This window comes from Hibiscus syriacus, unplaced genomic scaffold (genome assembly GCF_006381635.1).
Source record: "Hibiscus syriacus cultivar Baekdansim isolate YM2019G1 unplaced genomic scaffold, ASM638163v2 tig00110163_pilon, whole genome shotgun sequence".
Classification (NCBI taxonomy): Eukaryota; Viridiplantae; Streptophyta; class Magnoliopsida; order Malvales; family Malvaceae; genus Hibiscus; species Hibiscus syriacus.
Genome location: NW_024062610.1, coordinates 240,663 through 268,048, shown reverse-complemented (window position 1 = coordinate 268,048; position 27,386 = coordinate 240,663). Strand labels below are relative to the sequence as shown.

Below are 27,386 nucleotides of genomic sequence, written 5' to 3'. Positions count from 1 at the left end.
GCTAAGGCACAGATGACGATTCGCGCCTTGTCAGAATATGTTAGAGTTTCAGCTAAGGCATGGTGTCTGAAGGATACTTTTTCCCGATATATCACCCTTTGACTTTATATTTCTCTGTCAGACACCCTTCAGACTATTTTTCTCGATCTAACACCATTTGCAGTAAGGCGTGACGGCGCGCCTTAGGTTTAATTACCCACCTACCCCTTTCGTTCACACCCCACCCCCTCCATATAAATACCCTCATTTACAATCACTTTCATCACACCAAATCCTCTCAACTTCTCTCAAATATTCTTATATTATATTTTAACTGTTTAAGGTATATTTTATTATATTTAATATTTTGTTTTTAATTTATTTAAGTATTTAAATTTTTTAATATTTTATTTAATTAAAATTTTGTATATATAAAATGGAAGGAGATCTACTTCGCTTGGATGGAAATCATATATCGCAACATTTTGCTGATACAGTAACATTTTAACGTTTTAATATAATTTAAAGTTTTAATATATCGCTTGTATGATACGGAAATCATACATGTGTGCTAGAGGGTTAGCTTGTGCCACATTTGAGGGAACTTCATCTACATCATCATCGAAGTTGAATTACGGTGATTCTGGGTGAATGAATAGTCCAGTCTCAGCACCATCCGCACCAGGTTCACGAAGCGATTCTTCTGGTGGAGATGTGGTTCCTCCATGCTCTCCACATTTAGGTGGAAGAACCTACTACTTGCATGTCTTCCCCTTGAACTAGAAGGCATATCGATATTGAGATCGAAAAAGCTCGCAGTGGAATGCCTCTCCCTGGAGCTTGAAGCCATCGTGTCAAATGGAAACTGCATAGATTGTTATAGATTGTTACGTCGATGACATCTCCATATTAAGGTCAAAGAAATTTGCAGATGAATGTCTTCCCCTTGAACTGGACGCGATGTTGTCATACAGATTGTTCGTTGACCTACCTCGATACATATCGTAAGGAGTTGCAGATGAATGTCTCCCCATTGAAGTTGATGTGACGACACCATGATGCGAGTTTCATATTATGGCGTTAAAATCATTACACATTACTATAGTCGGGATGTCAACTTGATCAACTTATTCAGCCAGCCCATTGTGGGAGATTAATGACTGACCCCGAACAGCACGTACTTGAACAAACTTTGCATACATCTCAATATTGGCGTCTGAATAATTACTTTGAGAATTAGCCATCATTTCAACATCATCATTGTTCGATAGTTCGAAAGCTGTATAAGTTAATGGAAACAATGATGTTGGAAATCTGTACTGCAACGACAACATTCTTCTACTACTTCCAACATGAACCTTAATCAAAATCTTCGTTATCAGTTCCTCAAGAGTTATATTTCTCTTGAATGATATTTTAACACGCTCATTTGATACGAAAACAACGCCGGTTTCATCTTCTCGAATTTCTTCATCATAATAAACAATAACTAAAAGTCGCGCCATTCTTAGAGTTTCAAAGTGCGACAATATTATATCTGCAAAAAAATAATTGAAACAAACTTGATTAAATAAATAATATATGAACGAAAATATAACACAATAAAAATTTTACACATTAACGTAAATAATTTAAATAATATAATTTTATATTATTATCTGCACCGCAAAAATATTTCGACGTATGCTTCCGCTTTCCAATTTTACAAACACATAAATTAATTGAAAACAATTAGTATAATATTTTTTTTCAAATAATCATATATAATTATAAAAAAATAATATAACAAAATTACCTTATAACGAAAAATCGAACGAACTTCTGAATCAAATATAAGAGGATTGTCGGGTGTTATTTATTGGTTGAAAGGATTGTTGGTGAGAGAGTTTACGGGGAGAGGGTTATTTATAGTCGAGAGAGGATGTTTTAAAGCCAAGAAGTTCGGGTAAATCATGTCTGATAATTGAGCATGTGATAATTGAAAAGCACGGCCCCTGCACCGCGCTATAGCACTACGTAGAGTAAGGCGTGCTTCAGGGGCCGCGCTATGGAAATATAAAGTCAAATGGTGATATATCGGGAAAAATACCCCAAAAAAATGAAAAATATTTTTTTTTTAATATATCTCTCTCTAACTTCAGTGCTTTGCTTGCTCCTCTCTCTAGCTCCTGCCCATTCTTCTCTTTGCTGTGTTTGTTTTCACTTGTTTTAAAAAAAGGGTATTTTTTTGGGATAATTAATCAACTAATTTGTATGATCTGATTTTGTTCTCTCATCAATTATCTATCCGGCCTGTTAAATTTTAATGCCTTTTTACCCCGGAGAAAAAGCTTACGTTTTCCTTAGCTCAGATCTTCGGCTTTCTGATTGTTGAGAACTTGTATATTCTTTTGCACATTTAAATGATAGGTGTTACTAGCAAAAAAGAAAGAGTTGATTTTTTACATCCATTTTTATCTTAGCTTCTTTGTTCTATGTTTATGCTTTTGATTGTTTTCCTTAGTTAAAAAGTCCCTGTATAGATCTTGATTTTTGGTGGTTTTATTTCTTTCTTTTTTTCAAACGAGAACTTAAAAAACATAGAAATATACAAACCTTCAAATTGTGTGGATCTTATCTGTTTTGCTTTCTTTGAAGTGGTAGCAAATATTTTTAGAACCCAAGTTTTTTTTACACTGTTTTATACAGATTTTAATGGGGACTAACATGAACTTCAAGTACTTTGGAAGTAACCTTGGCGGCGGCGAAAATAAACTGCCGGGGAATAACCAGTTAACTAGACAGTCAACAATCTATTCTCTAACCTTTGATGAGTTTCAAAGCACCATGGGTGGAATAGGAAAAGATTTCGGTTCAATGAACATGGATGAGCTGTTGAAGAACATTTGGAGTGCTGAAGAAACTCAAACAATGGCGTCTTCCGGTGGCGCTCTAGAAGGAAATGGAGGGTTACAAAGGCAAGGGTCTTTGACTTTGCCAAGAACACTTAGCCAGAAAACTGTTGATGAAGTTTGGAAAGATATTTAAAGGGAGTATTCGTTAGGGAAAGACGGTATTGGAACCGGAGGCACTAAGAATATGCCACAAAGGCAGCAGACTTTAGGAGAGATGACTTTGGAGGAGTTCTTGGTGAGGGCTGGTGTGGTAAGAGAAGATGCTCAATTGGCTGGGAATTTTAACAATGGGGGATTCTTTGGTGGGAATAATACTTGTTTTGAAATTGGGTTTCAACAAGGTGGCAAAGGTCCAAATTTGATGGGGAATAGGATTCCTGAAGGTGGTAATCATATTGGTATCCAGGCTTCCAATTTGCCTTCCAATGTTACTGGAGTTAGATCAAACCAACACCCGTTGGCTCAGCAGCAACAACAACAACCAATTTTTCCTAAGCAAACTGGTGTAGGGTATGGAGCTTAGATGCCTTTACAAAGTGGTGGTCAGTTGGGGAGTCCTGGAATTCGGGGTGGAAATCATGGGATTGGGGATCAGGGAATAAGTAATGGTCTGATTCAGGCTGGTGGAGGGATGGGGATGGTTGGTTTAGGAGGGCCACTCAGTGTTGTGACCGGATCGCCTGCGAACCAGCTTTTGTTTTGGGAAGAGCAGTGGAGATACTTCCTCAGTTTCCCCAGTTCCTTACGTGTTTAATGGAAGATTGAGGGGTAGGAAATACAGTGCGGTGGAAAAGGTTGTTGAGAGGAGGCAAAAGAGAATGATAAAGAACAGAGAATCAGCGGCAAGATCGCGGGCACGCAAGCAGGTGAATATACTTTTTGATTTACTCAAATTTGTTTAATCTTCCTTCTTAGCTGTTAGTTCCTCAAAGTGCAAAGTTCAATATATATGCATTGTTATCCGTCTGCTCATTTGATATTTTCTCATGGCCACTGAGTGAAACTTAGACTTTTTACACTGTTTTTTGATGAGCCTTTTAAGGAACACCTTCCCACCCGGTTTCCTCTTGGTGTGGTCTGATGAGTTTTATCAGCCATTGACCTTCTGTTAATATTATGTGTGACTTGGTTCATTCCCAAACTGCGTGGAAGTTCTATGCTGCAGTATGGTAATTTTGATAATAATCTGATATAACAAGAGATGAAAGATTTTGGTAAGTTGAGGTCATGAGAATTTATAAAGATCCTTGTCACCAGGTAATGGAGCACTTGTTAAACACGATGAGAAGTTTGAAGTTGTGCATCGTATAAGAATCTATAAAACCATTGATTGAGTTTTACATTCTTGACCTTGTGGATTTGGTTATAACTATATCAACCAAAACAGTTCTATCCCATGGTAAAAGTATGGTTCGTCACAAAATACATGCTCCGAAGTTTCTTATGGTTTATGCTTCTCTGCTAGGCTTATACAATGGAACTGGAAGCAGAAGTTGCAAAGCTAAAAGAGGAGAATCAAGAATTGCGGAAGAGACATGTATGTTCTCCATCTTCGTTTGTACACCATTTTTCTTATTGTTTGCTTATGGCAAACAGCTGCTCACATTCTCATTGTCTGTACATTGGTTGCTGCAGGCATAACTCATGGAAATGCAGAAAAATCAGGTAAAGAGTAGTAGTCTCTCTCTTTTCTTATTTATTTGCTAAGAGCTTGATTTATTACCTCCTCGAACATCACGAGGCATCATCATATGGCATGCATTTTCCAGTGTTTTATAAACCTCATTTTCTAGAAATTTAGAGTTGTGCCCTCATGTCTAGAATTCACTAAGTTTTTCTGTTTCTATTCCATCTGAGCATGGGGACAGGCTCGGGGACTCTTTAATCTGGTTACTTTTGCATGAAAAGTTTGAGGGTGTTCCAAGTTCATTTTTGGTAACCCTTTTTAACGTTTGACTTGCGCCATGTACTCTCTAGTTGGCTACTTTCGTATTACGAGCGTTGTTTAATCTGCACTGTGCAACTCCATTTTTTTTCTTTTGACCTATTCTCTGTTACACTTTTCTTTATTTATTTTTAGAAACTTGCTTAAAACTTGGCATCTTTGAAATTTCTATATTCTAAATCAAGATTCAATTGATTGATTGTCGCAGGTCATCGAGAGGATGAACACGCAAGAAGGAACTATGAAGCGATGCTTACGTAGAACTCAGACTGGTCAATGGTGAACGTGGAACTTCAACTTCTGATTCTTAGTTAAAATTATGCACGGCAGGCGGTTGCACATAGTTAGATGTCGATGATAGTTGCTCCCTTTAGCTAAAACTAGAGCAATGTAGAATTATAATCTTGCAATATTTGTAATTTCATTCTATGAAGATGGCTCATATAGTTGCACCATGTGTAAATTTTTTAGGCCGCTAATCGAATTTGGTTTTGTTGGTTCATTTAGTCAATGCTATTCTCGTAGCAACTTGATATTTTGCTTACTTAAATCAGAGGATAGGACTATGCATATATGCATAAGCTCTTTGCCCTTAAACCATCAGTCACTTAGTAAACATAACCAACGAAAATGCCCAATCTTAATATTTTAAGCCATTGTTTGTTCAACGCAGAGATGCATGCCAGGAAAAATAAATAAATGAAGACGTAAATCAGCATACAGCTTCGGTAACACAAGGCAGCCGCTCCCAAGGCCATCATCATTTGATCTTAATGCAACTCCATGAATCAAAGACTGAGCCACTTGCCCTCTTCATTATCTTCACTGGTAGAATCACTGTTTTTGCTGCACAAAAGGATTATTTCAGACCCCCTCTTGGTCGAAGATCCATCTCCATGTTCCTGCAAAAATAATATCAAAAGCTCCATTCCTAAAAAGGATAGCCAGTAGTGCACTCCATGTCCTTCCAGGATATCAATTTCCGACGATCCCTCCCTCTGTATGATCTGGCGAGAAGCCTACCACTAACAGGTTTACACAATCCAACATCTATCACAGAACTAGTCTTCCTCTTGTCCGAGGATGGAGTTGCCTCATCCATATAATAGTCAAACAACATAGCAAGACAGTATATTTGATGTGATAATGTATAGTTTTCATCATCCGGGGGTACCATCTTTAACATGTGGAGATTTACCTGCACGATGCAACCATAGAATGAGAATTTAAAAAGGTGGACCTCAACCAACAGCTCATCATTGTTACCGCTCAAACAAAAGGGCTAAAACTACTCTACAGCATTTAATAAACCTTTTATCATTTCCCATTGTCCATGCTTCATGTAATGTATAACATTGACTATTCCTGGAGAAAATTCAACAAATCACCATCCATTATTGTGAGATAGCTACTTCAGAAATACCAGTGGCATACCTCAGCCTCCATAGCACGAACTTCGTTGTGCCACCCAGAATAGTCATTCTCAGAAGAATTTTCTCCAAGTGAGTAAAGATTCATTGTAAACAAAGGAGGTCTAAGAGGGTATTCCATACTGATCTTAATCTGCAACAGTTCAATTTGGCGTGTCAGGTTTCCATCTTTAATGAACATAAGAAAACAAAACAAAGTAATTGTCGACACCTTGGCTTCTAGTTTCATATTCAGCCCACTTGTGGGCATTTTCCTTGTTAAATGAAGAACAAATTCCTTGTTACCATAGTCAACCCATGATTTTTCAACTATTTCATAGCACTGAACAGAAGAGTTTTCAGTCTCTGTCTCTAGGGGCTCATCCAGTTCACTATCCGTCTCTAGCATGAAGACATAATCATCGTCATGCTTTTTGAAACTCGGTAATTTTCCCTTACTGGCTGGGGACAAAATGCTCTTTGAAATCAAAGCCAATTGCTTGGAATGGTCAAGACCAGATCCCTTCAGTAGAGTAAGTTTAGTATCAATTGTCGCAGATGGGACTGAAAGCAAAGATGGAAGCTCCCCATCTTCCCTAAAACCCTCCAGCTCTTCCTTCGTGATACCAGATCTTCCATCCATATCATCCGTAGGTTCTTGAACTGGTGCCGTGTCAATAACAGGTTGGGATGAATCCTCATTGCCTTTGGATCCTACAGATGACCAACTATGCAAATTGCACAAGGGAGCATGCAAGGCCCATGGAACACTTTTACAATTCAAAGCAGGCCATTTAAGCTTCATAAGTGAATCAAGCTGTTTCCTGTAATTCAATGAAATAATTCCAGATTTTCAACAAAAAAAAATACCAAACTGAAGACAAAACAAGCTAAGAACAATCCAACATGGAAAAAAACAAATATATTCCAACACACAAGTTGCGGCTAAGGCAAAGAGATTTTTTTAACTAAAACCAAAAATTAGGAACTTTATATCATAAAGATTTGACCACATAGTGGAATTCACTCCTATTTGCTTTCTTATTGTTTTCTTCAAGATCCAAACTCCAAACATACAGGACAGTGACTCACGTAAGAGCCAGTTCTGCTTTTATCCGTGCTCGGATTCTCTCGATGACTGTCTGCACTCGGTTCTGCTGTCGGTACAATGCAAGACCAGAGATAACAGCATCGCTTTTGGTTTCACTGTTTGGAGCTTCATGGCTACTAAGCAATGGTGAAACCTCAGGTAAGAAATCAATTCCTGCCAAATGCTGGGCCCACTTGTACGGACGTGAAATTCTCTTTTCATCAAATGAAGCACCCTCACCAATGAACAGCTTGGCTGACTGCAATATAACTCAGAACAGTTATCATTACATGAAAAGGAAAACATGACAAAAAAGGCCAAGGTCAAGGTGGAGCAATGCACATAATAGACACAAACCTGGTGAGGCAGATCCAGGCCAGTGTCATCAGGAAACAAATTGCAGAGGATGTTACACTCAGGTCCTTCAGTTGATCCATCAATCCCAACACAAACAACATTCATCTTTAACAGGTATTCAAACTTCAAAGTGACAAGTTTTGCTGATTCAGGATCAGATGCCTCATCATCATATATGCGAAGGATAATTTTCAGAGGATGAACTTGATAGACTCCTGCGTTGTCAATAGCCTCCATACTAGGAACCCTCTTTGGCCGTTTTCTCCTTCTCTGTCCATCATCTTCCTCATCTGGTACATCATCCTCCAACCTTGAGCTCTCAACGCTGGTAGATAAACCTGGCAACAATTGAATATCAGTACTCACTTCAATTTTTTTGTGAAAAGAAAAAAAAGATTTAAGTAGTTGCTAGCCCAGAGCAGGTTAGAGGCCAAGTTAAGAAGATAAAGTGAAATAAAATACAAATAAAAAACATAATAGAGAAAATTCTTTACAGAAATAAATAGGTTTAGTTACACTCACCTAACACAACAAAGTTCATTTCACTAGCAACCATAGTTTTCAACTTGAATGTTTATGTGCATTTGTACTAGCCTACTTGTCCATTATCTTGTAATAAAGAGTATAGCAGTAAAGTAACATCTGAAGAACTATCAACTATTGCACTATGCACAGATGCACACAACCAAAAGGAAGACCAGCATAACTCACCATTTTCTTTATTTGCTTCCTGGCGGGCAAACGCCTGAGCATCCTTCATACTTCCAATGATCTCCAGATCAATATCTTCACCAAATGCTTCCTTCTGTGCCATGAACTGTGAGTAAATCACATAGAGTGGAGGTGGAAGAAGCTCAGCCGAATGATGCTGCTTCAGTTTCTTTGTATGCAAAACACCCAATTGATTCTGAACAGGCAACGATGCTTTCTTAAGGGATTTGAGGTGTGATGGCAGACTTGATAGAAACTTCTTCCTATTAGCTATTGTCTCCAGAAGATTTTTCTTTCGTTGTTCCAACTTTTCTAGAAGTTTGCATAGCTCTTTCCTCTGAGACAAATCATATGCAAACATAGGCTTAGCTATGCATTTTTATCCTAAACACAATATATGTTGTCCTAAACACAAATAAGGTGTATAAAAGATTCAATTCCCATAAAATTTAAAATTATATAAAGAAAATACTATGTTTATCTATTCAACTTATATTTGGTTAGTAATTTACCTGGAATAACTCATAATTAAGCCTCTTAAGCATCAAATTATGCGAGCTATCCTCAGACAAATTCGAACCCTTAATATCTTCAGGAGCGTCGCGAAAAAACTCCTCCTCGGGCACAAGCTCGATATCAGGATACTTAGATTTGAAATCCTTGCAAGTTTTTATAGCTTTCAAATAATGACTCTTCTCGTACATTAAATTGTGATGCTGCAGCGTCGTAAAATCCACAGGTGCCTTCGCACGTTCCGTCTCCGATTTCACTTTGTCTTCCTCCAACAGTATGTTACGATTCACCTGAAAGAAGAAAAAAAATAAAATTAAAACACGAGATTTCTATTTCAATTTGTTTCCCCTTTTCGATTGATAAATAGTTTTCCGAAAGAGAACCTGGCGGAGATTGACGAAGTTGAGTAACATTTGCGTGACTTGTTCTCTGAGTTCAGATTTTGGTTTGTTTTCCTTTTTGGCTGAGAGGATTTTGGCGACGACCTCTTCGACCGAGGCTTTGGTTTCTTTAAGCATGTCGTTAGGAGATTTCTCGGGCTTGGGCGGCGGAGCTGGTGACTGTGATCTCACATCCACCACCATTTCCTCCTGTATCTCTCCGTCCTCCATCTTCTTGCCACCTCTATATGTTTCGGACCAAGCTACAACAACGAACCCCCAACTAAGTTCAGCTCCAACTTCGATTTGGATGAAACGGCGACCCTTTAAGCTGTCTCGGCCTTTCTTTCTTTCATTGCGTTAGGGTTTGGGTATGTTAAAATAGGGTTTTTTTTTTGCCCAATACCCTCATGCGGGTAAAAATTTTGATAAAAAATTTGGGGTATTGGGCTTACTAAAATTTTATTTAGCAAATTACGATATTTGTTACATTGTGTTGAATCTCGTTATCTTGAGAAGATGATTTTCTCGGATATTATTTTTTAATGCTCCCCACATAGTGGGTTGACGTGATAAGTTTGTTAATTATTTTTTTTAAATTTTTTAACAAATAATATTTATAAAATAAAATAAAAATCGATATAACTCGTCACGTTGAGGTGACGAGTTCCTTCGAATTAAAAAAAAATTGTTGACTAGCCTTTGTTCAACTAGTAGAGGGGTAGCAACGGTCAATGAAACCAACCATTTTGAAAAACTAGTCGTTGGTGTAATACCCCTATCTCATATACAGTCCCATATATGAGGTAGAATTATCACATCAATCATATACGACATATATTATTTAAAAATTGGTAAAATTTTATTTCATTTAAAATCGCCATTAAAAATAAATAATTGCATTTAAAACTATAACGTAAAATATATATAAAATAATATTCATTCATCATATGATCAAAAGAGTTCAGACATATTTGAATCAGAGCATTATAACAAAAGTATATACATGACAACTATGAATATTAAAAACATCAGAAAGATGTCGTATTGATTCTGGATGTCTAAAGTGGTCTCTCAAAATGTAGGATATTTCGCCTGGCTCCCTACTCTGCTGACTTCGTTTTTCCTACGTGTGAATTATCACACGCTAAGTATTTCACTTAATGAGGCAACTTTTAAAATAAATGACATATAAAATAAACATTTGTATATAAAAATATTAATTAAATAAATCATGCGCAAAATAAAAGTAAAAACAATTATTAAAATTCTTTACTTTAAACTATGTATTAAATCGGTACTTTTCTATTTTAATTTGTATTGTTGTCCACTGTACTATAATGAGAAATCTATAGTACATGAGTCACATGAGTGAAAATTCACTATTAACTATATTAGGTTATTCTACTTCGGCACCACTAAGGTACACGAGTTATATGAGTATCAATATCATATCATACAACATATAAAATATCTGTAGATTGCATCGATTACTCTACCTCGATACTATTAAAGCACATGAGTCATATGAGTAATCTATACTGGTGCAACTCGTAAGTTTGTAACTGTTGACTTCACCTCTTGGCATGTCAATTGTACCATTAACTCTTACTCCCATACAATGGGCTTACTTAAAATCATGTATTATTTCACATATAAAAGCATTCATGTATCCAAATAAAATAAATTTCATAGATACGATCTTGGGCAGTTCATACCCAAAATAATCATACACTATAAAAATAAAACAATTTGATAATATATATGTTCAATTACTACTTTAAAAAAAACCTTTTAAATAAAAACAATCGAGGTTGACTCATCGCAATTCTTTCTCGTATTATTTCGTTAAAAAGTTAATTGCACTCACATGTGACCTCACTAGCTTATTTGATACTATCGATTTATTCTCGAATTTTATTCATTCCTTTTATCTCGCTTTGAACTTGAGTATGATCACGATCTACACAAATGTCGATTATACCGACATCACAATTCCGAATACGAATTAGTATTTTAACTAATGTAATAAACTCGAATTCAAATAAAAATTCCAAAAATTATCCTCAATGCATATTCGATATAATTTTTCCTTCCACCTAATTACAGTTAACCTTAATTTTTTTTAACCAAAACAGAACATCATCATTTAACTCAATTGAGCATCATATTCAATATTACTTGGACTGTGCCAAACTCAAACATGATTATGTCTACATCACAGAGACGTTCGATTTTCAAAGCTTTTCCACAACTACAGCACAGGAACTTGTTTATGGCTTTATGCCATACGAATACAAATATAGTTTTGCATTTTATTTTAATAAACAAGGGTAATCTTATACTCTGTTCTCTCCACTTTCTTTCATCCCATTGCCAGAACATGAAATTTATTAAGTCACAATAACACTTAAATAATAATGCAACAATCGACTTTTATGTACTCAACCATGGCCGAATACTCATATTCCATTTTCTAATGGTCTTCAATTTATTTTCAAGCTTAAATCCTTATCTATAATTCATTTTCAATCATTTCCAATGAATTCCATATCATAACAATCAAAATTAACATTTCTCCATAAAACTCCATAATAACCGAATTTTTTCGAACAAGTCCTTCCAAATGCTTCCTATAAATTTTAATGCTTAATTATAACTCCACAACACTCCTAAGATCCAACTTCAACCTTAACTCAATCAAAATCAACTTCCCCTTCATTCACATAAATCACTTCGTTCCACCATTCAAGCATGAAACAAAGAAATATTTACACCAAATCGTAGAGAATTTAATGGGGATTATTTTCTTGTTTCACACTTTAGACCAAAATCTTACTAAATTTGATCAAAAATGGAAAAGAAAAGAAATTGCTTACCTTGACTATGAGTTTCAGCAACCTGCTAGCGAAGAAGAGACTTCCAAAATTTATGAAAAAACAATCCCCCAATTTTGACTTTTAAAATCAATAAAATAATTTTTTTATTCATTTTGGCCAAAAAAACCAAATTGCCATTAATGAATTCCCTAAATTACAACTATACCACTCCATTATCTCTAATTTAGTATTATTAAATAGCTATAAAAATCTCATCTCTCAATTTTTCTTTTTGACCATCCAATTTTTCAAAAATCCATTTTAGTCATTAAATTATACTATCTCATTTTATAGTGCAATTCTCACCAAATTTCACCATATCCAGCTTAAATTTCACTATTTAAAAATATCCATTTAATTTTTACAACCCAAATATACCTTCATTCAAATTTTTACAAACTTCTGATTCAAGTCGATAATTCGAATAATATACTGAACTTTGTCCTTTAATAGGCTTTTATGCAAACTCCATATCAAAATTTTGAAATACACTAAAATAATTTTCTTGGGATAAACTACTAATTTACAAATCCAAAATTTAACTTTCAAAAATGTACACTTTTAGTCCTTAAACTTTTACAACTTTATATTAATCCCCAAACTTTCAAAATTTACATTCCAATTACCAGTCTAAATTTTGGGATATTACAATTGGGGTAAGGCTATAAATAGGGGTTTAGAGTTTTGGTGTTTTTCCAAACCTTGAATCCAAAAAATTGAAAAAACATATGTTGTGCGAAAATCTCGAAAAATGGCAACCCAATAACACATGTTGCGCCTGGATAACGTCCATGTTTCGTTGATCCAACGCAGGCCGGACGACGAATGAAGTATTTGTAGTCGGGGGATGACAACTAGAGAGCTGCATCAGCGGATGATAGTATATCTGCATTAATCTGGTTTATTTCTGACCATATTTTTACGTGGCTTCAAGGTGTACCCGACATTGATCGAGGCACTGATTGAACGTTGGTGACTTGAGACGCACACATTCCATTTCCCGAGTGGTGAAGCGATGATTACTCTGAAAGACATCGCTTACCAACTCCAACTCGGTGTTTCGGTGAAAGGAGCCCCCGTCGTGAGTCATAACTCTTACGACCCCGCGATGTTCATCCTCCAAGTCTTGGGAAAATGGCCACCATCTGACTTCATGAGGGGCTATCGGGTAATGATAACATGGATGAAGTCTGAATTCCAAGTCACAGACGAGTCTACCGAGGAGGATGTTTTTTTCACTTTCCAAGCATTTATTCTCCAAGTGATTGGAGGGATATTATTACCGGATAAATCCTATATTTTGGCTCTCAGTATCTATAATATTTGGAAGACTTCGTTGTGTACCGGAATACCAGTTGAGGCTCGACGATTTTGGCCTTTCTTTGCCTAAAGATTTGCAAGGCTGCAACTGTCAAACTTGGTCAAAATCCGATGAAGTAGGCTATCTGTTACGGCTACAGTTCTAAGCCTGGTATCAGTTGCCCTTTTTTATGCCGATTACAGATGCCCCGGTCGAGTTTTCGTTGGCTACAAGGTAATTGTTTAACTTCATTTATTTAACTTTTTTTAATCTTAAAATTATATATAATATATATATATATATATATATTTTAGATAGCATCGTAAAATAACAAAGATGAAGTTGATAGGTGTCGATGCACGAGACATATGGATGAGGATCAATATTGTCGGTCGATTTGCGGTATGATATACCCTATTTTTATTATTTTTTTGAATCTTTTTAACTTTATATATACTAACTTTGATATTTAATATTTATAGTTCTCTTGACTTCTGTATGTCAACGAGAAGATATACCATGTACTGCCGGCAGGATTTTTAGAGGGGTCCCACTTATGGTGTATCGTGACGTTGTTATTACACCAAACGATTGTTGAGTGGCACGCGACTGATAGAGTGATGCGTCAATTTGTGGCACACCAGTCGATTTCTACAGAAATCGTGGTTGTTATAGACGTGCTCCATACAATTGATACGCGTGGGAAACATGATGAAAATTGGCCGACGCGACATGCTTACTACATCGACCTATGGAATCAGCGTGAACTATCCCTCCCCCATCGTCAGGACATTATACTGTTGGACTTAGATTTCAACCATTCCCATTATCTCCGGCTTTACGAACAAAATGGCAAATCATATCTCACGACACCAGAAGAGTTGACAGAATGACAATATCATCAGGCCAAAAGCGCCAATTCTAAGTCCAAGTTAAATAAGAAAGCATCGTCGTCGTCGTATTCTTCTTCCACTTCAGCATCTATGGCTGAATAGTACTATTACGCATCTCAGGCTAGTTTTGGTCTCAATCCTCCATTTCATACTTTAGCTGAGACTCGATCGAATTGGGTTGGAGGTTCATGGGATGCACCGCAATACACTCAAGCATCTTCAACAAAACATGAGGTTTGTGGGTGAGTGGAACCATGTCCTATATGGTCACCAAAGTCCAGTCGAAGCAGTTAAGACGATGATGGCATCAAATATCATAAATCCATCACCGTGTTTCGAATGTGGATAGCATAATGTGATGGGTACACCTCCTCAGCACGATAATGACGACGATGATTAAGGCCTACAACCTTGGCGTACTCGACGTGTAACACCCCCAACCCGTATCCGACCCGGATACGAGTCCAAAGTGTCACATTGACTTTTCAAACATTTATTCGTATAAAATAGTGAGTAATTTAAAAACTTTGATAACATTTAAATTATTTCAAAACGTTTACAACAGATATCAGAGTTCATACCATTTATATCTTTAGACTACATGCCAACTACACTCTGTAAACAGTACATACATTTTCTGATCTGACATTTGGTAAGGAAAACTGACCTGTCTTGCTCCGCATTACTCTTTACTCTTCTCGAAACCTACGTGTGAAACAATCACACGCTAAGTCGAAGACTTAGTGAGGCATAACGACTTATAATGCACTTCATAACATATATCAATACATGCATGTTCTGTTCTATCAGGTTATACCAATTCCATGCATTCTTCGTATCATATAAAATCATATCAGATTAATTACAATAAATACATACAGACATATAATTCATCATTAACAGTTTATCATGTAATCACATACTTTTATTGTTAACCTTTTCAATCAAACGCTATACACACACAACATCATATGGTTCACGTAACACATTTCAAACCACTTATAAACCCATCGTATACATATCACATTCAGTATGCTTGTTTAATCACTTTATTAGCCCATGTACACTAGTGAGAACTTAAGGTATGTGAGTACATTGAGGTTGTGCACACATATGCTGTCACCATAGCTCGATCAATGTCCCGAAGGACCAGTCCATAGATTCCGAAGAACCTAGGTAATCAGTCCATATGTCCCGAAGGACATAGGTAAACAGTCCGTATGTTCCGAAGAACATAGGTAAACAGTCCATATGTCCCGAAGAACATAGGTAAACAGTCCATATGTCCGAAGAACATAGGTAAACCCTCGACCCTTGGCATGCCAACTATACCCCTAGCTCTCATATCACATAACATGGGCATTATCATTTATAACAGTTCACATTACTTATTCATATTCTTTCTCTTAACCACATATTTTTTCTTTTCAGTCACGTATCACATGTACGTGTAAACATATATCTAATATCATATGTTGCATGTAATCACATAGATCTTATCTCATACATATACTTGTTTTCACATATATTTCATATCATTTCACATATACACTTTCATATCACATGCCATATAAGCTCATAGCTTCTTTCACATATACATGTAGTCACATAGCTTCTTTTCATATTCTCATAGGATCACATAGTTCATATCTTATACTTTGTTTTCTCATGTTCACATATCATGTCGTATGGCTCATATCTTTCTCATGCAGTCACATAGTTCAGTTTCACATATGTTCATATATATACATTACATAGCACATACTTTCGTAACATTACATTCAAAAGCATGTTAACACATATAATCATGCATACATACAATTCATGTCATTCATATACGTATAATCATATATGCATTCTAACAGAGGAAAATAGACTTGTCGCAAGTCTTGTTTCCATTTAGCACCATAAACTAATTAATATGCACTCACCTGGCCTCACTAGTCAATTCCAATCTCTTATCTTTCCCCCTTGATCGATCTTACTTGCCAAACGTTCCGGAATTCTTTATGCGTAGAATCTACATAAATGTACATTTCGAGGTAATCATTAGATACCTACACCTTGTAATTGAATACTAGCAACTTAAACAAACTTATTAAATCCATATTCCCAATTTTCCTTTAGGGGGAATCGGTTCCCCCCTATGGGGGTATCGATTCCCTCCAGACATTCTGGAATTCTGTCGTTTGAAGGGGTATCGGTTCCCCTTGAATGGGTACCGATTCCCCTTGCCCAGAAATCATATTTCAACCCGAAATTCCTTCATTTTCACTCAAACACTTCATATATCATCTCCTTTTCATTCTTAACTCTAGTACACATACTTAAACCAATCTATTCATTTATTTCATCTTAAACCTCAAATCCTATCTTCCATATATAATTCAAAAATCATATCAAATTTTCTATATGTTCAAAATCAAATTCTATCATTCCAAATCTCTTAATTTAACCATTGACAAGTCAAATTTAACTTCAAATTCTACTTATCAATTCTTTTCCAAAGTTTCATATAAAAACTCCAAATCTTTAATCTCTCATAACCCCTCCATCATTTGTTTTTAAGATGATTTAAGCTTTCCTTAAGCTTATTTAATACCCAAAGAATCAAAACTAAGCTTAAAACTTAAGAATTAACCAACTGAAATTAACTTACCTTTTGTAGCTAGCCCCACGTGAAGAAGAGAAAGCAAGAAGAAGAAAGCTTCCAGATAGCTCTCTTCCCACGTTTTTCACTCTTATAAAAGGGGGAAGAATATCTTTTAAAGGAAAAGACCATACTACCCTTAATTTCCTTTAATAATTACCAAATAACCTTTAATATAAATTCAAATAATCATTGAATTCTTTCATTCTTATACTTTAGTCACCAAATTCTGAAACTCTACAATTTGGTCACTAACCCGGTATTGCGGATGTTACACGACGAGCCCCGCGATATTATCATTTGACCACTCCGCTACATCGTCAAGAACTTAGAAGACATAGATAAAATGGTTTTTACTTTGCAGTTTTCATGTATTTTTTTACATTTATTTATTTACTTTGTATTTCGTAAAATTTAAATAAATTGATTTTTCTGTTAATTTATTTTTTTTAAAATTATACATGGTCACCTCGAGAGTTCACTTGGTCGTTACTACGTATTGTCTAACGACTATTTTTTTTTTGAATTCGAATGAACTCATCACCTCGATGTGATGAGTTTCATTAAATTTTTTTATTTTATAAATATTATTACTTAAAAAATAAAAAAAAATTAATAGACTCATCACGTCGACGTTACGAGTAATTATGACCCAAATTAAATAACGGTCCACGTGGGAACCACTACACCAAGACTATTAAAAAATAATATCCAAGGGAGTACTGTAGCAAATGTTGTAGTTTACTAAATAAAATTCGGATAGGCCCAATACCCTAATTTTTTTTACCAGTATGGGGGTATTGGGCAAAAAACCTTAAAAAAGTCCCACGTAGCCCAATAATCCAAAAACGATAGGGTGAATTACACAATTGACAACTGGACTTTCTTCTCTCTCATACTTTGATCATTGTACCCTAAAAGTTTTTAATTTAATAATTAAACTTTATGCATTGAAATTTTTTTGGACACCCCCGTTTTTTCTTAACTCTATTATCACATAACATTTTTATATTTTTTTATTCGAACACATTTTCCCTTGCATCCTCTGCAACTCCATCCCCTTGACGAATTTATTCCTTCGGTTGTCCATATCCACCACTTGTTAAAGCTTTACGGTCTTCTCTTTTCGTTCGTTTTGTCGAACTGTAACATCGCCTGAGTCAGTTCCCAGATCGAGTTCCCCCATTTTCTTCGTTTTTTCACCTAAATTTGCACCATTATGAACGACCCTTGTTACATTTTTTTTCACGTCGGAGGTATTGCTAAACTATCAAATGAATCCGCATCGTCATCCTCCCCGTCATCAGAATCCATATCTATCGGACCTTATTTCCTGTGATTCTTCAATACAACCATTCTCAGTTGCTTTTGTTGTTGGTGTAGTCGTTGTCGTCTTTCTTGAAAACTGGAAAAATATTTAGCACTTCCACTACTACCATCGACAGAGTCGGGGGAGGTCGTATTAGCAGGAAATTTCGCCAAGGGTCCTATAAGTTACCCAATTTCTCAAAAAGTACCCATTTACTCGTCCCACTTTCGGCGGATGGAATCTTTTTCACATTCAAATGTGAGCTCAACAGCGAGAGCGGTGGTTCGCAAGAATTCGCACTAAGCCTTGCAAGAGATATTGATCGTCCCAAGCTCTCATCTTGATTCATCAGGGAACCGGGTTCAATGTTTTAGGAGTTGAACAAAAATCTTCTTCAAATGCCTCTTCGAGAGCTTCCTTGAACATGCTTTCATGGAGTTGAGTTTAAGGATTTTGCTTAGTTTCAGCTGCAGATTTAGACCCATTCCTTGTCATATTCTTCTTGTCTAAAATCAGAAAATAATGTTGGTAATGCTCAATCCCACATAGAGTTGGAAATGTTAGTGGGAATGGTATTTAAGGTTTACATTCTCGATTCCCTTGTTGAGTGATAGAGAACAAGGCGTGATAATACGTGTCTTTGACACGTCCACACGGATGCTATCTTTTAAGAGAAAATTCGTAAGGAATTTTTCTCTGAAAGATTAAATGAAAAATATGAAAGATTCATATGATATTTATAGGCTATTGAGACTGTTAAAGTTCAAATATTTCAGATGATAACAGCTAATTATTAGTTGTCTGAAATTAAATAAATTAAACAGTTATTTTTCTAAATTAAATCAGAATTTAAGATGTATCTGGACTGATTTCTAGCTTTGTTCATGGGAGGGACAAACTGTTAATATCAAGAGTTACAGGAGTTATATGATTTAATTTCAGGAGTTATAACTGTTTAATTTTTATGCAATGAACATTGACTCTTTTTTGAGCCAGATTCATCAAGAGGAGTTACAAAAAGGGTTTAAATTCATAATTAAAATCACATTTAATTTGATTTTCTTGTTGGACGAATTTACCCTTATTTCTAGCCTATAAATAGAGAGCTAAATTCAGCTTCTCAACACACACTCTCTACAATTAGAATTCACTCTCAAATTGTTTTCTAAAGTTGTTCTCTTCGTGCTTTCCGATCAGAAGTGTAATACCACCAACAGTCAACTCAGGTTTCGGGTGTACGAAATTTGGAGCGACCGTGTTAACCTCGGGGGACGATCCACCTATTGGAACGATTACACACATCGGGGCGAATTAGTTTCTAAGGCAGTGGTTATACCACAACACGGTTTACGAATCTATTCCTTTTCAATTATTGTTTATCTTTCATGTCAGTGCTAACGGTGTGGTTTTGCAGTCTATTTTACCAACAATTTAGAAACGAATTCTATACTGATGCTACAAACTGTCGAAACGATTTTTAACTCACTGGGCGAGCGAGATTTTGGAAAACCGCGTCATTTTTAATTATTCTCTTTTCAATTGAATTTTTAATTAAAAACAGTGCGATTTTAGAAAATCTCTCGTTTCGAAAAATTGGAAATTCCTTTATGATAAAAATATAAGGTTCGAGGAGTCGCCACCAATCTTTGATTAGGGTGTGATCTCTCACACCTACGTTTTTAAACTGGGGAGCGAGATTTTGGAAAACCGCGTCATTTTTATTATTCTCTTTTCAATTGAATTTTTAATTAAAAACAGTGCGATTTTAGAAAATCTCTCGTTTCGAAAAATTGGAAATTCCTTTATGATAAAAATATAAGGTTCGAGGAGTCGCCACCAATCTTTGATTAGGGTGTGATTGGGCACCCAAAAACGTTGTCATTTTAAACAAAAATTAATTTTAATTAAAACGACAAATTTACGGTCTACGTTACCAAAATCCAAGTTCGGGAGTCGGTTACGTGTGGGGAAGGATTAGCACCCCCACTACGCCCTAAATCGGTACCTGATCGATTAATTAATGTCTTTGGAACGAATTTCACAAGTTCGAGTTTAATTAATTAATGATCCCTTTAAACAACAAAATGCAAATTTGTAATATTGAAAAGCAACAAAATATGTTAATTTAAAATTACCAAGTCATTAGAAAGATAAAGGATATTCGATTATTTAAAAATATCGAGACCAGATCTTTAGGTGAGTTCTAACGATCTTTTCTCAAATAATTTAAATGGCCGAATATTTCTTTTTCTTTCACTCCCAAATTTTAAAGTGAAGAATCAATTTTTTTGTGACACTGTTGGGATACACTTTTAATTTAAAATCGTCAAAACGACCCTCTGGTAAGTTAAGAGAAGCCATTCCGATAGTTTTAAGTTAAAAGAGTATTACCCTTAATCGATTATGTAATGGTATGAAATCATGCTTATGAGGATATCTACACATAATGATATGAAATGCCAAAACTTATATGCATCCTAATAAAAGGTAAATACCAATATTCACAATGTTAATTTATTCGACATTAATAAAATGAAGCAAGGCACAAAGTTATCCTTTATTACTTAGTATATGCAAATATAAGCATGCAAAAGACCATATTAACATTAATAATTAAATTACACATATATTTACATGTAATCATGAAAACATAAAAAACAACATAATAACTTAAATGAATAACACTTAACTCTTAATGCTAAATTCATAGATTAAACAATGATCAAGTCATAGAACACTAATAATAATATTTCATGTACTAAAATCAGAATAAAACCATGAATATATGCAGGACTAAACTGTAATCTTCCAAAGAAATATATCACATGTATAAACAAATAAAATATCAAAGGGGGTGAATCCCGAAACTAAAATGAAACATGCAACAACATGAGATTCAAATGTTTAAAGAGACGAAACTAAGTACATTACCACTCAGGACTAAAATGCAACATGCAGAACACGAGGGTCAAGTGTTTAAAACAGAAAAGAGTAAATATATACTAACACTTGGGACTAAGATTAACCCTGCGTAAAATACAAAGACCAAATTAGAACATAAAAAACGAATTTAGGACTAAAATGAGTTACAAGTAAAACCTAAATGACTCGGAAAATGAATAAACCAAATGCCCAAAACGGATGCCCTAAACTGCTCAACTACGTCGTTTTGATAATCCGATATATGTTATATTAGGTAAAATTGAACCCTAATTCCCATTTCATTTTCAGCAGCCGCAACGCCTTCTTCTTCCTCTCAACTTCTCCTTTCTCCTATGGCCACCCTTCGAGAGCTTCAAAGCTCTCATCTCGTAAATCACCGCTAGTAAGCTTGGAAAAGAAGAACGAACGCCTAAACGCCACCACCTTTCATCACAATCTCCCAACACGTTACTCTAACCTCCCTAAACTAACATGCAAGCACTTGGTCGACCTAAGGACGCAACCCCCGGCAGCTCTAGTCCTGATCAACGACTCCGAATCACGGTAAAGCAAGGTAAGTGAGACATTTCTCTCATATTTGCTATAGTTTGTGTGTATTTTTGCTTGGAAAACCGAAAGGTAGCTGCTGATGGATTTATGACTTTTTCGAAATGGGTTTTAATGAAGGATGATGAGTTCCTCTTTTTTAGTCTTTTGATTCGAATGAAAAATAGAAAGAAACACAAATTTTGTAAAATCAGATTTAGGAAACAACCTTGTAACTTGATTCTGATTTCGTTTGTCTCATATTTTTTTCTTTATTTTCGAGAAAAGTAGAAATTATGGGAAGAGCTTTTATTACCTTTGTTTTCTGCTGCTGATGAACCCCTCTGTTTTAGTTATCTTCTTTTTGTTACAATCGATCCCCCTCAATACTGACGGTTACGCGTCTGAGCCAACTGACCCCATGGATGCGTGTGTTCCTTCAGGTAACTCGATCCTCTCTCTAATCTGGTTTTTATTCGAAATGACACAAGCAAACACAAAGAGGAACTCTGTTGCTTCAAAAATGAAGAGATCAAAACGTTTAATTTTTGTTTCCAATATATATTTATCTAAAATCGAAGGGGAAAACCCTCGGTTTACAAAGTATTTTCTGCGAAAATGGGTGAAGAAAACCCCCAGTACATTGCTTTCAAAATAAAAATTAAAAACGAAGCCCTCTATTCTCCAATCTTTTTGAATCGAATGATCAGACCCCCCGTTTCCCTCCTTCCTTTCTCCCCTGTTGATGGTCTCCTTTTCAATTGATATCCCCCCGTCATTCTCCATTGACTGTTGTCTTTCCTATTGGTTTCTAGTCCTGTTGAATGCCCTCGTTCTTCGCGTGTTGTAGGTCACGGGTGATGGGGAGCCGAGCTTGTCTGCTCGGGTATGGTCCTGGCAGGAGCTTCTGGGAGTCTCGTTCAGTGGAGCCTGGGCACAGGGTCTTCACGTGTGGAACGTGGTAGCACGGGTTGTTTTATGGTTCCCAATGTCTTCACGTGGGCAGCAATAGCATCGTGTTAGAGCTGGAAATAGTGCCAAATGGATCGAGTCTGGTGTAATGGGTTTTTATTTTGAGACTGCTGTTGGACTTGAATCTCGAACTTGCATTTAATTTGGCTTGTAAGTGGACTTCAAAGACGTAAATGGTCTTTAGACACTTAAATTTGTATTTGGGATTAAATTTCAAACTGTGCCTTAATTTCCAAAATGAACCTATACGACTTAGTCCAATTAAACACCTCAAGCTTTCAAACGTAAACTTTCATGATTTATCTTTTGAAATAATTCATCATCGAGCACAAACATCTTCAACTTAACTCTCGATCGTCTTCAAATGAATTTAAATGGCCCGGACAAAATTAGGGTATTACAGCTGCCCCTCTTTGCTCGTTGTTGTGAACACAAGAACGTGGCAAAGATAAAAAATAACCTAATTTTGTCTGACCGCACCGTCTATTTCCCTTCTTTAGTCTTATTCTTGACTTTCGCCTCCATCTCACGTGCACAAACCCGAGAATATTCGACTTTTTTTTATCTGATGGTTTGCTCCAACACTCTTCTGAGAAAGCTTAAAATGGCTCGGACGACTCATATTGTACTTGGGTGTTTTTTGTCCAATTCCATCTCTTGCTTCAAAATTTGATGGGATATGCTCCACTCCTCCCCCGGGGTGAGACTTGAAAAATCCTTGGAAAACATGTTCATCCCTATTCCTTCAGGAGTAGAAACTCGTACAATCTTTTGCCTACGGGTTCGCTCCCTCTTTCTTCAGGGAGTATAGAACTTGAAAATCTTCTGCAAACGGGTTCGCTCCCTCTTTCTTCAGGGAGTATAGAACTCGAAAATCTTTTGAAAACGTGTCTGCTCCCTATTCCTTCAGAGAGTATGAGACTCGAACAATCTTTAACAATCGTGTCTACTCCCTATTCTTTCAGAGAGTATGAGACTCGAATAATCTTCAACAATCGTGTCTGCTCCCTATTCTTTCAGAGAGTATAAGACTCGAACAAACTTCAACAATCGGGTTCGTTCCCTCTTTCTCTAGGGATTATGGAACTCGAATATCTTCTGCAAACAAGTTCGCTCTCTCTTTCTCTAGGGAGTATAAAACTCGAACAATTTTCGAACGGGTTCGCTCCCTCTTTCTCTAGGGAGTATAGAACTCGGATATTTTCTTCAAACGGGTTCGCTCCCTCTTTCTCTAGGGAGTATGGAACTCAGACATCTTCTTCAAACGGGTTCGCTCCCTCTTTCTCTAGGGAGTATGGAACTCGGACATCTCTCCCTCTTTCTCTAGGGAGTATGGAACTCGAACATTTTCTTCAAACGGGTTCGCTCCCTCTTTCTTCAGGGAGTATGGAACTCGAACATCTTCTTCAAACAGGTTCGCTCCCTCTTTCTATAGGGAGTATGGAACTCGAAAATCTTCTTATTACGGGTTCTCTCCTTCTTTCTTTAAGGAGTATGGAACTCGAACATCTCTTCAAACGGGTTCGCTCCTTCTTTCTTTAAGGAGTATGGAACTCGAACATCTTCAAACGGGTTCGCTCCCTCTTTCTCTAGGGAGTATAGAACTCGAACATCTTCAAACGGGTTCGTTCCCTCTTTCTAGGGAGTATGGAACTCGAACAATCTTCAAACGGGTTCGCTCTCTCTTTCTATAGGAGTATGGAACTCAGATATCTTCTTCAAATATCGAACCTGAAAATCAAACATTATCAATCATTAATGTATGCTTGAAGATTCGAAAAACATTATACTCAAAAATTTAGAATTTAAGAGAATCTTTTCGAATTCATTTCTATTGTGAGAGCTTGTCTCGCCACAATTAAATGTGAGAGTCTTCCTTGATTAAACTGCCATTTGAACCTCTCCCTTTTTGGGACCTTGAATCAGTTAATGACTCCTCGCGCGCGTTTCCTTTTAATCACTTGATCAGCTTCTTTGTACTCAAAAACTTTTTCCTTTTCTCCTACATCCGATGGACGGATGGTTTGTTCCAAAACTCTTCTGAGAAGGCTTAAAATGGATATGCTTCACTACTTTTTGGTGAAGACTTAAGATGGTTTGCTTCACTACTCTCAGGTGAAGGCTTCAGATTGATTACTTCACTATTCTCCGGTGAAGGCTTCAGATGGTTTGCTTCACTATTCTCCGGTGAAGGCTTAGGATGGTTTGCTTCACTATTCTCCAGTGAAGGATTCAGATGGTTTGCTTCACTCCTCTTTAGTAAAGGCTTAAGATTGACTTTGCTCCAATCTCATGTGTGCAAGTCTTTCTTCATACACGAAAATCTTCATTTTTCTTCTACATCTGATGACCTTCACTTCAAAGCAATGCTCATTCTGTGGATTAGACCTCTCTGTTTTCAGGGTATGCCTCTTTAAACACAACTCTTTGTATTTGAGGTTTGAAATCTTTCTTTTAATCCTCAGGATTTTAACATTATGCATCTTCTTTTTGCGCCGGAAGATCTGTCAAAATCATGTATTTATGCAAGAAACACGAATGCAATTCAATGTATCAGTGTAATGCATTTTTTATGTAGATGATGTTCTCATGAATGCATAAATGTTGAATCAATCTTTGTTTGGCTCCAGAGTGGTGAGCTCGGTCTTTTTTTTTATCATTCTTTTCTAGGGTTTGCTTTAGACACCCATGCAACGACTCATAATTTCCAACTGGAATTTTTGAAGAGCCCTCTGATCTTCTTCTATTGCCTTTGTCTCCTTTCTTCATTTTGAATAAAGTGTTTTATCTCTCAACTTCTTGCTATGGTCATAAATATGACTGTGTTGCCCCATTTTTGGAGACTATGTATACGACTGCGCCAAACTCCACAAAGATCAAAGGGAGAGATGTATCTATTCTGATTTAACTCTTGCAGTACATCCAAGGAGGATCTACCCCAATTATTCATGTCACCAAATCATTTAATCAAATATCAAACAATACTCATTTATACCATATCAGGTCGAGAGGTTTAACAATAACCCATCATTCAACCTTAGTTGGTTCCATTAGTTTCTTATTGATAAAATTCCATCGTCTCTTCCGTGGGAAGAAATCTTCATCATTTCTCATTTTTAACCTTGGCGTTGTAGAAGGCAAACTTCATCTAGGGTAATGGAAACAACCCATGAATGCAACACTGATCCATCACCATACTCACTGGTTCGTAAAACATTTGACCACACATTCATCTTTTTCCTGTGACTTCTGCCAATATCTTTCGACTGGAGAAGCTCTTTGCACAGCGTTCAGAGTTTTTGTATGGTATTACAAGGATACCAAAACTCAGTGGAAATTAAAGTGGGATACCAGCTCGCCACATTAATGCATATGGAATTACAAGAGTAATGCAACCAATAAATGGACAAAATGATCATATACAATAAACTCCACTGTCGTTGCTTCACCATTTTCACTCTTCATACATTTATATCACATTGGAACTATTTGTTCAACTCAATGATCGTTCCACATGTCTTCACATGTTTCCCAAAGATGCCCCATATTAATACATATAGCTGAAACTAGTGCCACAACATTATCTTATACTGGTACGAGCCTTCAAAATGCCCCATCACCTCAAATTGTAAAGCTCGTTCTTAATACCTCCTTAGTCTGAATCTTTTCATCTCAACATGATGTGGGTTCAGTCGTGCCCCAATATATCACAACTTGAATGTTCTCATTCTGGTGTCACTACACAGTAGTGTTGTCAAATAGCTTAAGGGCTTTTCTTCATGTTGCCACAAACACTTAAGAAGTGATCAATTTTTCCAACCAAATGTCTTGCATTTAATACAAGTCGTAATATGTGCCCCTTCTGAACAATGAGGTCATCTCCTTCTTGGGAGGTTACTGACAACGTCATCTGGAAATGCTAAAAGCTTTTATTCTTCATTCATTCTGATCTCTTTAGACCATCTACTGCAAAAACACAGAATGCTTCATGTTCTGACACTGCTTCTTCTCTTTCTTCCAATAGAGGCATAATGAGCCTCACCCACTGCAAGGACCTTCTTGTTTGAAACTTGTCCTATTTGAAAATGTTTTTATCCCTTCTCTTATTTTTAGGGAATGTGAAAAATTTATGAATAAATTTCAAAAATATTGTCATTTTCTTCAGACTCACAATCAAAACAAATTGTAAAACAAGAGTTCAATGAATATCAAATAAGTCAAATTTTCTTTTAATCCTTCAAAAATTATATACATTTGAAAAGAGTAAAAATTTATGTTGACAAAAGGCTTAGGCTAACTTGGGAGGGAAATGTGTTACAGGTTAGCTTCTTGCATCCTTGATTCTGGCGTTTTATTGATCTGATAAGGCAACTATTTTGCTTCTCTTCTGGAAATGTTCATTGGTTCTCAGTCTTCGTGAGCGCCTTTGGACTGTGGGATGCTTTATCAAGAGATGTATAAGATCACCCTTCTGTACAGTGGTTGACGATCTTTATATTCGAGCAGCCTTCTCAGGTTTTCAACTCGAATTCTCCTTTGGTTTCAAGACGTCATCTAAAATTTTACGTCTTGAACCCTCCTTTTATTCTTCTTCCTATCATGCATTAAATTTTTTTCAAAAACTATTTACAAATAAA

At 36.2% G+C, this 27,386-nt stretch overlaps 1 protein-coding gene and 1 pseudogene across 1 annotated transcript; one reads left to right on the top strand and one right to left on the bottom strand.

Moving 5' to 3' along the window:
- The first annotated feature begins 2,506 nt into the window (after positions 1-2,506).
- Positions 2,507-5,169, top strand: LOC120216649 (annotated as a pseudogene).
- Positions 5,170-5,449: 280 nt separating this feature from the next.
- On the bottom strand, positions 5,450-9,664 carry LOC120216648 (THO complex subunit 5B-like). Its single transcript, XM_039214000.1, has 8 exons — positions 9,282-9,664; positions 8,898-9,188; positions 8,386-8,722; positions 7,675-8,012; positions 7,320-7,576; positions 6,460-7,051; positions 6,253-6,381; positions 5,450-6,016 (listed from the first exon to the last, which is right to left on the bottom strand). Exons 1-8 carry the CDS (start codon positions 9,507-9,509, stop codon positions 5,750-5,752), a joined length of 2,439 nt encoding a protein of 812 aa, XP_039069931.1. The 5' UTR covers positions 9,510-9,664; the 3' UTR covers positions 5,450-5,749.
- Between the last annotated feature and the right edge of the window lie 17,722 nt (positions 9,665-27,386).

Excerpts from the sequence above, each read along its gene's own strand:
- LOC120216648 (XM_039214000.1), bottom strand. The coding sequence starts at position 9,509 with ATGGAGGACGGAGAGATACAGGAGGAAATGGTGGTGGATGTGAGATCA. Across the intron at positions 8,723-8,897 it reads TTAATTATGAGTTATTCCAG|AGGAAAGAGCTATGCAAACT; the intron begins GTAAATTACTAA and ends GATTTGTCTCAG. Across the intron at positions 7,052-7,319 it reads AAAGCAGAACTGGCTCTTAC|GAAACAGCTTGATTCACTTA; the intron begins GTGAGTCACTGT and ends ATTGAATTACAG.